At 38.7% G+C, this 15102-nt stretch overlaps 1 protein-coding gene across 3 annotated transcripts in view; it reads left to right on the top strand.

Annotated features, from left to right (window-relative positions):
• Window positions 1-3602: 3602 nt before the first annotated feature.
• The window catches only part of si:dkey-34e4.1 (carboxyl-terminal PDZ ligand of neuronal nitric oxide synthase protein), a 68183-nt gene continuing 56683 nt past the window's right edge, over window positions 3603-15102 (top strand). For all 3 annotated transcript variants that reach the window (XR_005129523.1, XR_005129524.1, XM_017698844.2), the window contains exons 1-2: window positions 3603-4015; window positions 6368-6439. Coding sequence is in view for 1 of the 3 variants with exons in the window: in XM_017698844.2 (XP_017554333.1) it covers window positions 3911-4015; window positions 6368-6439 (177 nt within the window). In the remaining 2 variants the exon portion in view is untranslated. The remainder of the gene's footprint in view (window positions 4016-6367; window positions 6440-15102) is intronic.

The following is a 15102-nucleotide window of genomic DNA, read 5'->3' as shown; positions in this document are numbered from 1 at the left end:
TGTCCACTCACTGTCCACTCTATTAGACACTCCTACCTTGTCAGTCCACATTGTAGATGTAAAGTCAGAGACGATGGCTCATCTGCTGCTGCACAGTTTGTGTCGGTCACCCTCTACTCCTTCATCAGTGGTCACAGGACGCTGCCCACAGGATGCTGTTGGCTGGATATTTTTGGTTGATGCACTATTCTCAGTTCAGCAGCGACTACTGTTTCTGATCCACTCACACCAGCACAACATACACTAACATAGCCACGTCAGTGTTACTGCAGTGCTGAGATTGATCCACTACCCAAAAATAATCTCTGTGAGGATCCATGGGGTCCTGACTCCTGAAGAACAGGGTTAACAAAGTATGCAGAGAAACAGATGGACTACAGTCTGTAACTGTAGAACTACAAAGTGCACTTTTATATTAAGTGGAGCTGATAAAAATGGACAATGAGCATAGAAACAATGAGGTTATAATGTTTAAGTGACCCTTATTAGTCCCACAACGGGGAAATTTCACCTCCGCATTTAACCCATCCGTGAAGTGAAACACCACATACACTCTAGTGAGCACACACACTAGAGCACACTTGCCCAGAGCGGTGGGCAGCCCAATCCGCAGCGCCTGGGGAGCAGTTGGGGGTTAGGTGTCTTGCTCAAGGACACCTCAGTCATGTGCTGTCGGCTCTGGGGATCGAACCAGAGACCTTCCGGTCAGAGGGCCAATTCCCTAACCTCCAGCCCACGACTCGGTGTAAGCTTACTGACTCGTATATGGCAAAAGCTAACGTTCACTCACCCAGATCAATGTCTACAGTAACGCTGTGTGCTGTGTGTGGCTCGCTTTAGACTTTCTCAAACGAGAACCTTCTAAAGGGGCATTGATTGGTGTCTGTTCAGATAGATTTAGCATCTAATACAACCCCAAAACCCACAGCCCTTAAATGACAAGGCTGCCTTGCTGACAGTGGAAATGCAGCTGCAAACAGGATTGAAAATACATTTTCTTTTTGGCAGAGCTGGAGCGCCATGAGGATGAAATACAACCGCAAATGCGTGTTTTTGTTATGCCAGTCAGACCTTTAAGACAAAGAAAATGAAAAACGCTGCTTTTCTATATTAAAAGTTTCCAGTCCTTACACACTGAAATTAAAACACAAATAGTTTTGCATTTGAATTCGCACTGTGTCTTAAATAATGCACACTCCTATGGGATGTTCGGTTGTAAATACACCATTTAGGACTTGCATGTGAAGTCATATGGCCTGTTCTTTAACACCATAAAGACAAGTGAAATATCAAGCTTCAGAAATCAACATCTAACATAACAGGAAGCCAAAACAATCCATATTTAACATTTGGTATCTTTGAGAAAAGATCCTGCATCCTGTAAAACATCTTCCTGGCCTATCAGGAGGCCAACATGCATCCCCTCCATCTAGTGTCTCACCAGTACCGTCAGGTATACATCAGAACATCCTGATTGCATTGACTGGACCTTCATACAGGTAGAGTGGCAGAACAAGCAAAGCTGCAGTCCTTCTCCTCTCATTTGTGTTCTACAGGATATATATGGTACAGTGAGGGACTAAATAAAAGACAGTGACACATTTTATTGTCATCAGATCCTGCACTTACATATTCCTTGAGGCAGTCTTTCAAGGCATAGCTGCTGATTTGTCCAGCAGTTTTGGGACAAGACCATCAAGTCAGTTGAGAAAAGCCTAGAAAACGCCTGCAGTAAGGACTGTCTTGAACTCTGCCCTAATCTGAGGAGACACTGACAGAAAATAAAACATAGGGCTGGACAACTATTAGACAGTTTGGGCAAATACAACAGAAACCCCGTCCTCCAAGTTCATGATTGTCTTTGTAATGGTTTACTATAGTCTTTTCATCAGAGGTGGACAGTAACTAAGTAAATGTAATTCTTTACTGTACTTGAGTGTTTTTTTTGTGTATCTGTACTTTATTGAAGTTTTTCCATTTTGGGTGACTTTTTACTTTCACTCCACTACATTTCAAAGTCAAGTATCTTACTTTTTACTCCACTACATTTTGTGAAATCTGTCGTTCCTTTTGTTTTATGTGTGTATAAAATATTGTCAAAAATTATCTCAAAACTAAAGAAGTGCAAAGCAAGAACACCAATCAGGGCACAGCGGTCACTTTGATTTGAGCTTGTTTTGACCTGTTGGACACACCGACCCACTACAAGCACACGGTTCAACATCAGTGCAGCAGCGTAAAATTGGGAGAGTCTATTCAACATAAATGATGGAGCTAACCTGACTTTGTGTAAATAGAGCACAATATAGAAATATGTACACACATGCATTCGTGACTGTCGTGTCTTTTTTCTGAATTTATACAAACACCATTTCATTTTATAGAAAATTTGTTTTTGCTAGTGTACATTTATGAACAGAGACCTACAGATGCAATATAGTAAAGAAAACTCATTTGTGAACCTGTTTAAACAAGTTTTTATTCAACTTAAACTTAAAACTAAGTTGTAAATAAATCTTAAACTGAAACTTTGCTTGTGTGTAAAAAGTGATTTCAGAGCCACTCGGTTCTACCTGATAGATAGATAGATAGATAGATAGATAGATAGATAGATAGATAGATAGATAGATAGATACTTTATTGATCCCGGAGGAAATTTAGGAAAGTGTTTGCCTTCAGTGTTTTGTGCTTATGATTATTTAAATAGACATCAGTGTCAGATTAATTCATCACATTCTATTAAAAGCCTGGTTTATCAAGAGTGACACTGGAGTATTTTCACCTAAAATGATTTGATGAAGCGAGTCTTGTTACAAATATGGTAATAGAGCCATAATTCATCTTTAGTACTTTTACTTTTGATACTTAAGTACATTTGAAGGCAAATACTTCTGTACTTTTACTCAAGTGGATGTCTAAAGGGAGGAACTTCTACTTTTACTGGAGTATTATTTTACCTTGAGTATCTACTTTAACTCAAGTACATGATTTGTGTACTTCGTCCACCGCTGCTTCATTAAATGAGGCCAAACTGCAAAACTCACGCGAGAGGTTTCTTGATTCAGTGTCTGAAGTTTGATTCAGCGTCTTGTTGGGTGAATACATGCAAATTAAGTTCACAGCGTTTATTCAGGTTTCTGCCCGCAGCTCCGTACAGAAATATGATCAAGCGGGCGCTGGAGCAACTTCGCAACTACGTATTTCGACAGTTTCACACTTCCTTGCTGGTCTTTTTCAGCAGCGTTTTCTCCTTTTTTCAAAGGTAGGCTGATTTTATATCAAATATACACAATATCTTAACTCACTGAGCTCAAAGTTCGGCTAAACCACCAACAAAACCTGACAGCCATTTTCCCACCTGTATTCTCCCAAAGCGCGCGTCCTGCGCTGGGATTGGATAAGAGGTCATGCTGACCAATCATGTTAGAAGAAGCGGGCGCGTGCTGGCCAATCCCTGAAGAGGAGGGTGGGTCTTGTCCAAATGCGGGTGTGGAGAATGGAAAGCCGTCACGTGAGAGAACTTTGGTCCAATGGGGAAGCTCGGCGAGCCGACGCTGTAAATAAAATCGAGAGCCGGGCTGTGAGGAGCGCTGAGGAGTCCGGCTGCGCCTGGCTGTCCGCGCTGTGAGACGGTGGACCTCACTCAAACAGTCGTCAAACAGTTGACCGTTGTGTTCCGAGACGTAAGAAAAACGTGTCCGGTGTTTTTTCGGGAGAGGAAAACCGCACCGAGCGACTTCACTCCAGAACCGAGACCAGCCCATCACCACCATGGGAGTCCTCGCGCAGCGTACGTCTCGCTTTCGCGCCTTTTTCGCGGCTGGTTAACCGTTAGGAAAAGCCGTGTTTCAGTGGACGGTCAGCTGGTGGACACATTTCTTGTCCAGGGACAGACACGTCCCTTGGGAAGATGCCCGGCAGGAACAGGTACAACCTTGTGGACGACGTGGCGGACTCCCGTGTGCCGCTTCATAACGACGAGGCTTTCCAGCACGGAATACATTTCCAAGCCAAGGTAAAGTAACGACAACAACAACGGCGCCGGCTGCAACGCTGCGGCGGAGCAGGTTCCTGTTGTCTGTCTTCAGTCAGCAGTCCAGGCTAAATTCTCCTCAGACACAAGTGGTCAGATTTGTAACGTTAGGGCAGGCCACTGTTTTGAACGGCGGCTACCACCGCATTCAGAAACTAAGACAAACTACCGTTGGTCCGTTTATGTCTGTGTTTTTAAAGGAATGGTTAACGGTTCATGAATAAATATCTCATTTGCTATGAGTTATTATGCTAATATAGCGTTCCCATACATGTAGCTTATATGTCCCCCAAAAGCTCCTATTGCTGCTTGGCTACACGGGTCTTATAGCTACACTGCAAGACTAAAGGAAACTTCAGACACTAAACGCTTACCTGAATGACTGCATTTAGGATAAGCGGGGAATTTTTAATGTGGTTAGATGTTTTCGCTGAACGTTTCCTTTAAGTCGCCATGACTGATACCTGTGCTTCTTCAATAACATTTCATTTTCCGTAACTCTGCCCAGATACTCTTTGTTTATTTTGATGCAGGCTTTGATGATGTTTCATTCAAATGAAATTTAGTTTTACTGAAGAGAATATATTAAATATTCCAACAGTCCACAAATGTAAGACTTCATCCAGCTTGTACTGACTGAGTTAGTTTCCCCACGCATTTTAGAGCAACCAGCTCAACTTGAAGCCAAGTTCTGGTCCGTGTCCAATAACGTTGCAGCATTTTTAGAGGTCAGCTGAGTACTGCGGACCTTTTATGTGAGCTTCCTGTAGTTATTACCCTATAAATAAAGCTAATATTTTAAAACAGGTGGTAGGTAAGTGCTCCTCTGTGGGCCCACTGTATAAGAAGACTGATGAGTCCTACATCACCCAGCAGATTAGAAAAGAAAGTTATAAACAGCATGTCTGTGAAGAAACTGTTTATCTTTGACCCTTATTGAGAGAAAGGAATAAATAGACTCTCAAATGATTTCAGATAAGGGACTGGACAGTTTCTTAACACATATAGTCGCAGGAAATCCATCTGTTTTTGGCTGGGCCCAAGTCAGCCATCCACACATTAATCACGTTAAAGGCTACTGTATTTATGTAGGTATATTTGTTTAGTATGGTGCCACTCAAACACACAGACCACCACTGAAAAAAGATACACAAGTCATAAGCGAAATCGCACGTTAAGTGTCCACTGTTCTGCAGTGTAAGCGTCAGTGTAACACTGGTTATTTTACTGGATACAGCTGCTGTGCCAAGTCTGTTCCTCAGAGGTTCACATCGACTGGTATTAGTGCTGAGTACCTCGCTTTTTATAAATCTCCAGACGTTGCTAAGTGCCTCTGGAACCTCTAAGCCTGATATTTTCAGCAACCTACGGGGCCTTATATAGCTCAAATTTGTGATGGAGGATTAACTCTGAGATGTCTTCTGTGCAAAAGCGGCAATTGCTGCCTGCGCAGCTTTGCCTCCTTTAAAGTTTTATCACAGGGAGAAATTGCAGTTCCAGACCAGTCCAAGGCCAGTCTTGCTGTGCCTCGGGTAATAGCTAAAATGTTTTGAGTCGGGTAAGATGATGCTAGATCTGTTTAAATTTGTATTTATCTGAAGCTCAGAATGTTTCATTCTAAATGTGACTGAACAGTGACTTCTTCAGAGATAAAGCGCTCAGTGTGCTCTGATATGTTTTGTTAGTAGTGACGTGGACTAGTTTGAAAACTCCAATTCACTGTTCTCCATGTTGAAAACAAGAAAGATGTTGCAGGAAATCCTATTTCAGAAGTGCTTGCTTATATATATTAAGTCTACAGTTGACAGAATGAGGCTCTTTTTTTCCTTTCTTCTCAAGGACAAGGCTTTTGACTCAACTCTTATTAAGCCTTTACGTGTGTGTGTGTGAGGTGTGTGTGTGTGTGTGAGGTGTGTGTGTGTGTGTGTGTCTCAGGGCTCCTGTGGATCCTTAAAAAGTCAGAATAGATTTTTTTTATTTAAGGTCTATTATGTAAGGTTTACAGTTAGAGGTATTAAAATCTTAAATGATGCCTGAAACTGTCAGAAACAGACCACTGATAAAGGGCTAAAGGATGGCAGAACTGGTAAAGTCAAACACTCTGAAAGACTGTGAGGTTTTGCATTTTCAAAATGTTTATCCATGTTTGCTTTTTGATTTTCTTGAGTTTGAAGTAAACAGATATTAACATTACATATTTATGTTCATATGTGATGCTGTAAGGTGGATGTGGTCATTTTTTGTTTGTTGAGGTTTTAAAAGGGTGAATTTGGTTTTAATTGTGCAGCCATACAGTATGTGTGACTAATTTTCATATTTTCATTTGTTTTGCAGTATGTTGGTAGTCTGGACGTCCCAAGACCTAACAGTCGTATGGAGATTGTTGCAGCTATGAGGAGAATCAGAGTAAGTTATTTCCTTCACTGGAGGTTTATGTGTTGTGTAATGGATTTTTTGATCTGTAAGGGGAAATTTGGGTGCAGCAGTAACAGAACAACAATGCGTTACATAAAATTGTACATAGTGTACATATTTACACATATACACAGTGCAAAGTTTGTCATGCACAGTTGACAAACTGCAGATGACAGTATCAGCTGAAACATGACATTGACTGGTGTGTTATGTTGGTCTTGTAATCACGTGAAAACATTATCACGTCTGCAAAACATGAACTGGTGTGTAGGCCTGGGGATTAATTCACGCTTTGTTGATAACTCCAATACCTTGATTTTGATATGATTCTCCAACGACTTTTTTTCTAATACCATATGCAGTTACAAGTCATATTTTGCTGTAAAATTAATATTATATTTAGACACAATTCAATATTACATACATACATACAAAGTCAATATTATATATAAAAATATACACTACCAAAGTTTGGAATCACCTGTCATGTTAATAATTGCTAATATGTTTTTCAGTAATAACTGTATATGCTGGGTAGATTGAAATGCTGTAAGCTGGACACTTGAGGTACATGATAAATTGTATTTTTATTGTTATCACAGTATGAATTTCTGTGCTAAACACATTGTCACGAGCTGTGATGACAGAAGAGATCATGCTGACACAAATTGTTAGAGGCCTAATGAGTGCTTCTCTATGCTGGGATTGAACCTTGCTAACTTAACCATTGGGCTAAACAGCGAAGTACAAAAGGTAGATGTGTGCAGCTCAAAAACTGCTTCATCCTGAACTACTAATTTGGAAAGTACCATAAAAGGAATTGTGATATCCAGTCCTGGTGGTGTGCTATTGGGTTATTGTTTGTGTGAACAGTTCGTTCTCATTGTTACTTTTTGTTTCACAGAAGCAAATTGTCAGGATTCTTTTTGCAATAAAATTCATGAGGAAATATTTATGTTAGACTGCGAGTATTCAGTTTCAGTCCTGGAGGGCTGCTGTCCCATTTCCTTGAGCCTGACGATAATAGATTAATTGAACCAGGTGTGTGATGAGCAGGGAAATCACCAAAACTATGATGGACGCTGATCCACCAGGATTGGAAATTAATATTCATTATGTTGCCCTTCTGCCTCAGCTACTCCACTCAATGCATTTATGAGCATGTGGCTGTATGTATGAGCAGATGTTTGTGTTTGACAGCTTAATCTTGTTTATTGGTGTTTGCTGTACTGTACCTACTGTAATTCTTCTTGAAAATAGAGTCACTGGGTAGTTTGGCTCTGTCCACGTGGGAATCCTGTGGCTGCAGAAATTAGGGACGACTGCTGCTGTTTTGGTTGAGTAGTCCCTGTGTGTATGTATATGAAGAATATGTCTCTTTCTGTCTGCCTACAAGTAGGAGATGTATGAGTAGTTCTCTGTGTCGTCTTATCTCCCCTCTCTCTTTCTCTTCCTTTTGCCTTTTCTTTTCTCTAAGAGTTCAGAATGAAGGGCATCTCTGTCTGTTAATTAGATTGGATTTGCCGCTTGATCGCTTCTCTCTGAAGCAGGAATTGCTGGGTGTATATGCGGGTGTGTGTGTTGCTTGTTAACTTCAGAGAGGATGTCAGGAGATCAGAGGGCCTCCGCTCTAGGATTTTTCTTACACCTCTGTACCTTTCATGCTTCTGGTATTCATCTTCATCTACCTTTGCTCATAAAAAAGCAAGTATGGTCAGTAAGAGCTATGTTATGACTGGCTAGATATAACTATCAGTAGAATTAGTCATGTTATCATAAACACTTATTTCACCATACGCTGTTTCACTATACTATTTAAAGGTAGTTACTTAGGTACTTAATTAATTACATAGCTACTAACACAGTGAACTACGTTTATATTTGATCGTACCGAAGTTTGTTCCTTTTGCTCTCCTGTGCTGATCAGCATGGATGTGCTCAGACAGTCTCAGTGGCAGCAGATCAACAGTGAAACACACAAACACGCTCTGTTGCAGCTTAGAACTACATTCTATACAGTCTTTAAAATACCTGCTTTTTTAGCGTTAACTGTTAATGAAGATATTTAATGGAAATCACATCCCTAAATCATTAGGGATATATTGGTACGGATGTTGGTATTGGGTATCAGCCTGATACCATGCTCATTTACTTGTACTTGACCTGTTAAAAATGCACCAATCCAATAAATACAGTGAGATTTAAACTGTCTTTATAAAATAAACTGTAGAGAGATTGTATTTTACCATGTATATTTCAGGGCACAGTGTAGTTTGCCAAGCTGTAACAGTTTCTCAGCGTGTTAGCTCAGTACTCGGACACGCGGTGTGTTATTTTGAATGAAGCAGCTTAATTGATTGTACGTAGACAGAGCTTTCTGTTGGAGCTGTGCATCACATAGCAGTTCAATCAACCCAAGTGTTTTCGTACAGCATGTGTATGTAAGTAGTAGTGCATTTTGTTGTTCAGTCAAAAATGTATTTCATGCAATACCATGCAGTAGTTGAACGTGTTGAGTGTACCAGATGTAGGCTGTTCCTCACTGCATGATATGATGGAAATGGCCCGTACAGCCTAAGAAGAGAGGTGGAATCTTTGGAAGTAGTGAGCAGCAGCTGTCTGTTCTTTAAAATGACCAGAAATGTCAATATGTATAACTTATTTATTACATGTAAAACGGTACGAAATGATTTATGCAGAGGCATGTCTGCATTGCTGACCCACTGAAGCTTTGCTGTAGGTGCTCAACATTCTGAACGTGTTTAAATTACTACAGGACAACATCTCTGCTCCGCACACAGAAACCTCATTCTCAAACAAGTGATGTTTCTGGCAGGCCTCGAGCTGCATGCATATGACGTTTGTCTGGCTAGAGTGAGTGAAATTATTTGAGTATATTGAGCCTTTTGCCAGCTATATTGTTCAGTCATGATGATTTTACCTTTTCTCTCGCTGTGGAAGTGATGGCAGCGTTTTCTGTCACAAACACCGAACAAATACCAGAAGTGCTTTTATCAGCATGGAAGCAAGTTCATATGCCGATTTGGATTATTGGAAAAATCAAGCCGATTATTGGTCGACCCCTACATCTTATTTCACCTCTAGTTTTCAAAGTTATTAGATCCTGCTGTTTCTTATCTTAAAATGATGCACCCAAAAGCAACTAGCGTGCTATTAGCACCCCTGGTGGAGAAACTCAAGAGTGCTACACATCAGCAGTGAGTTCTAAAGCCACACATCAGTGCTTTACATATTATAAAAATTGAGACATTTTCCATTAAATCTGAAGTGCTCTGGAGCTCAGCTATAGATGCCTGTGGCAGACCATTACATTTTACACTATTATATTTTTCATAATTTTACAACTCAACAAATCTTAACCTTCAGGACACCTTATCTATATGGAAATTACCGCAGACAGTATGTTTCACTCTATATACATTTTAAATTGACTGACATGATTAAAATGAAATCTCACCTGTAGTTTTCAGTATATATATATATATATATATATATATATATATATATATATATATATATATATATATATATATATATATATATATGCACACACACACACACACACGTGTGTATATATGTATATATAGACGTGTGTGTGTGTATTTGTTGCAGTCTAGAATTTGGTGCATCACAACCCAGAACAATAACTTTTCAATTTCAGATTATAGTAAAATGATTCCTCTCACACATACATACACAAATGTATTTACTGAAAGTTTAGAATCTGCACTTTTCAACAAATTTCTCTGTTTCAGCAAGGTTTGATTGAGATGGTATGTAAGTTTATACCGTGCTTTTACCACATCAAAGTTGAAGATGAAGGTCTGAGAAAGTGTAAAAAAATAGGCATAATAACTCAGACTTGGTTAATTTAAGTGTTTGTCTCTGCTGGTGTTTTCTAGGTTACTGGCATCCCTCAGAGAGAATGTGCATCTTGTGTAGTTTTCTTTTTTAGCTTGTGCTCTGCTGTTCGTAAACATTCGTAAACTTATATCTGTGCACATTATCTTGTATTTAGGTTTGGCCTGTCCCTCCAGTCCTCCCCGCAGCCCCCCCATGTTCTTTCTTCTGCTTTCTTTCTCTCAGTTGCTTTCATTATTTGTGGGAAAATGAGGTCTTTTGAGCTCATTGAAACACAGTGGAGATATTTTAGGCTTTAGACCAGCCCCTGAAATTTAGGTATGCAGAGAAGCCTCCCATTCCCAACTCCTGTGGGGGTGTGTGTATGTGCGTCTGCAAAGATCTGAATACCCAAACAGTGGAAAACAAACTTCTATGGCTGGCTCTGTTTGACACCTAGGAATAAAAACGATCAATTAAAAACCTCTCTTTTGAATAAGAAAGTGAAATCAAAAAAGTTAAGTTTATAACACCTCACAAGCCTTGCTAAGTTGGTTAATAGATATGGTTTCATACAGTTTCATAAGTGCATTGACTAAAAGATGGCAGTTTTTGAGTCAACAAGAGACAGAATGTCAGAAGCCCATTGTCTTTTTTTGCTATTATGTACAGTGGCCCACATTTATCAGATTTCTTGTAGTAATAATACTGATCTAGGGTCAGCTTATTCTTTTTGTCTAATGTTTAATGAAATTCGATGACCTTATAAAACCTGATCTTAGATCAGTGCTCTTACTGAGATACTTGATAAATGTGGGCCATTGTCGGTAAACAAATATTCAGACATGTTTGATTTTGTTATTTACGTTTCCAGTGCAGGTCAGATTTACACAATACAAAAAATGTGTTTACTTAGAAATGTGAATTTAAAAGTATGTATTCAGTATAAATTGTATTATATATGCCTGTGTCCCAACTCTAGCTACTATTGGGATGAACCTGGGGAAACAATCATTTGAGACATATTGCTTTGAGCAATGTGTCCATATTCCATGATATAAGAGTTACTGTTAAGATTTGGTCCTGGGATTAGAGGAAGCTGTAACAAAGTAATCCAGACTGGCTTGATGTAAAAAGGTTCATTATAGAGAAACTTACAGACTCTGATTTCTTTCCAGTGGCGATAACAGGAACCATTTGCTAACCATAATGACCAGTGAACAAACATGAGTTTCACATGCAAATTTGGGGGAAAAAAGTTTCATTTGGTTCCTATTTTACCTTTAATCCGCCTGCATGTACCTCTTTACCTGCATGTGTTTTATGTTTAAGACCAAAACCTTATCTCAGAACAATCACAAAACCACGATTTACACGCATGTTCATGATCATTTTATTCATAACTTTCTGTGCTGCAGCTTCTAGCTTTATTAAACTGTTCAGATTTCACATCAAACAACTACACAATTTCAATTTCATTTCTGCAGAAATTAAAAAAAAATTGTGTGGAAATCCTTTTTAAAGTTCATCAGTTTCTTTGAGACTTGAGTATACAAACTGTACAGATAAGTTTTTTGAAAAATGGAAGTGAGAAGGAAGCTTTATGTGTGTTTGTTTCTCCGCCTCAGTGTGAATGTCAGTCCACTGAGGCAGACATGTAAATGCAGTGGCAACTTTAATCTTTCTTTTCCTTTCATACTTTTACTTTTCTTTCTTGCTAGAGACTCAGGGGTGAATGTCCAAAAGGGAAAGGAGCTCTTAACATTGCTTTAATGTCACTTCCTTGTTAGTTGTCTTAGAGCTAAAAATAACCAGTGAAATCCCATTCCCAGTGGAATAAATGACAAGTAGTCCTGTCTGTCCATTCTGATTTATTTTATTAGAAAAAAATTGCTTCTACAACATGGGAATACTGCAGAGTCACATAATGGAGAGGCTCTGATTGTTTTGTGAGTTAACTTCTCACCAGATCTGATCGTTAGAGCCAAGCCTTGAGTCATGGTGGGTGTGCATCTGCATGCCTGAACTTTTAAAACATGAATTAGAAATGTTATTATGGCCTCGTCCCTTATGAGTGAGCCATATGTAGAACTTGTGTTGTGTTAATAATGCATAGCTTGCATTATGGGTGTTTTGATTGTATTGAAAAGTGTTCCTGTCAGGTGAAATACAGTTCAGTGTAGGTATTCATCTGACTCCATGACATTTCTCTAGTAAGTTCTGAACTTCTGAACTTTTTTATTTACATTGATGGGACTTTCAGGTTCAATTTCATCATTTTATGTTACATTTATATTAAGTTGGAGTACTTTGAAAATCCAGCCTTGTGAAATGTGTTAAAACATTGTTGAAAATTGCTCTCTTTTTTATTGCTTAAATAGTTGAGAAAGTCAGACTAACAACCAACTTTACAAACCACTTAACAGGTTTGGTGTAAACAGGTAACCATTAGCAGATAATATACTTATACTTAATAAACTTAGCTTACTGCCCAGTTTTAAGGATTTACAGGTTTTTTACTCTCAAGTAAATTCTTTTTCATTCATTATGTACAGAAACTTTATTTCAAATTCACTTTCATCATTTTATGATGTATTTCATGTTAAGTTAAATGAAGTAAACACATTTCCAACTCTGAAAATTCAGCCCTGGACTGCTAATAAATTGCCCAGTTAGTCAGCTTACTGCCCAGTTTTATTAATTTCTTTATTTAGTCATTTGTTGGAGCCCCCCCCAACTAAGAAATTATTAAATAATGACTTTTTTTAGGTGGTAAAAGCAGAAATGTTAGAGACAATTGGGAGATAAAACAAATGCAGTAATTCAGCTACTTTAAATATTGGAGAAGATAACCCAGGTAAACATAAAATGCTACTTTTAAATGATGATTTTGTTCACTGAAGGAAAAATGCTATTCAGTTCTACTTGGCTCTGTGTGAAAAAGTGATTACCTTAGCTACTAAACTTACCATGCTAACCAAATTCAATTGACTTATTGGGTTCAATTTCACAGCCACACCCAAAGGTGATTACTGTCAGACCTGTTGAATCTAAACATCACTTAAATAGAACCTGTCTGACACTGTGAGGCAAACTAGAAGGTCTCAAAAAGTAGCACGACACCACAGGCTCTGATACCATTATCTACAAATGGAGAAAACTTGGAACAGTGGTGAAGCTTTCCAGGAGTGGCCAGTCTACTACAATTTCATGTAGAGCACATCAACAACTCATCCAGGAGGCCACAAAAGAACCCAATGAGCACCTAAAGAACTGAGGGCTTCACCTCAGTTAAAGTCAAAGTACATGATAATTGCACAATAAGTAAGACGCTGGGCAAAAATAACTTGTCTTGCTCCTCACAAAGTCTTGTCTTGCATTTCTCAAAAAAACATCTAGATGACCCCCCAGACTTTTGGGATCATTTTCTGCGGACTGTGGAACTTTTTAAGAGACTTGTCACATCTGGCACAAAGCTAACACTGCATTTCACCATAAGAACATCATGCCAACAGTCAAACATGGTGGTGGAAATGTGACGGTCTGGGGACACTTTGTTTTTTGCAGGACCTGGATGACTTGTCATAATTGATGGAACCATTAATTTTGCTCTCTATCAGAAAATCCTGAAGGAGAATGTCTGCCTGTCAGTTTGTGACCTAAAGCTCAAGTACAGCTGGGTTATACAGCAGGACAGTGACCTGAAGCACACAATCAGTTATTAGGTTTTGAGGGTAATTACTTCTTTACATGGGTGATGTAGGTTTTGAATAAATCGATATTATCAATAAACGCAATGATCATTTAGAAGCTGCATGTTGATTTTACTAATGCTGTATTTATCTTATGTTAAAATTAGTTGGATGATCTGAAACATTTAAATGTGACAAATGTGCAAAAATAGAAGAAATCGAGTGAAGATCAAATACATTTTCTACAGCACTGTAATTATCGTTCTCTGAGTGTTTACTGATTTGTCATATAAGTAGTTAGTATTGTAGCAGACTCAAACACAAATTCTGTTGTTCTCTCTCTTTCTCTTTCTGTTGCTCTGTCTGTAAATATGTCTCCCTCGATCCATTCATCTCGCTAATTCTCTCTCTGTTTTCCATCCATCTCTTTTTTTGGGGGACCCTGATTTGCTCTCTCTCTCTCTCTCTCTCTCTCTCTCTCTCTCTCTCTCTCTCTCTCTCATATTCCAGTTTTTACTTTCTGCCTTTTTTCAGTGGCACTCCTTTATCATTCTCTCTTCCACTTCACTGACTGAAGCAAAAGAGATGAGTAGGAGTAAATCAGTAGAGGAATCCTTTGTCTGTTTTCCATTTCTCGGCTAAAGTCTCTGTTCCACAAAAAAGCATATTATCATAGAATTTTTTTTTGAAAACGGCAGCTGTCTTTTACATTGTGTCCTAGTTTCTTCACAAATGGACCAACAGTTTTTTTTCTCTCAATTCTATAAAGTTAACATTTGACAGGTTTCATTATAAAAGTAACAAGTTGCACTGTAATACTGTATGTCAAGGTTGCACTAAATTAACTTTAACATAGTTTCCATATTGCTGGGCAATATGACATATTGTCATGATACATTAGGTCAGAGTTTGCTTTCCTGAACGTGTCATGGGTATCATCAGTACTTACACACTTCACAACTGCATATTTGTTTACAAAGAGGCTGTAATCAGTCCTGCTTAATTGAATTTAGTTCAGTGCAGTTTGTGAAATATTAAATACAAATGATTAGATTAATTTGATAACGTTTTTAAAAATCTCCCCTTTTGTTTTCTGTTTTA

The sequence above is a fragment of the Pygocentrus nattereri genome, chromosome 23, assembly GCF_015220715.1.
Source record: "Pygocentrus nattereri isolate fPygNat1 chromosome 23, fPygNat1.pri, whole genome shotgun sequence".
NCBI lineage: Eukaryota > Metazoa > Chordata > Actinopteri > Characiformes > Serrasalmidae > Pygocentrus > Pygocentrus nattereri.
The sequence above is the reverse complement of the archived record's forward strand: the minus strand, read 5'-3'. Positions and strand labels throughout refer to the sequence as shown.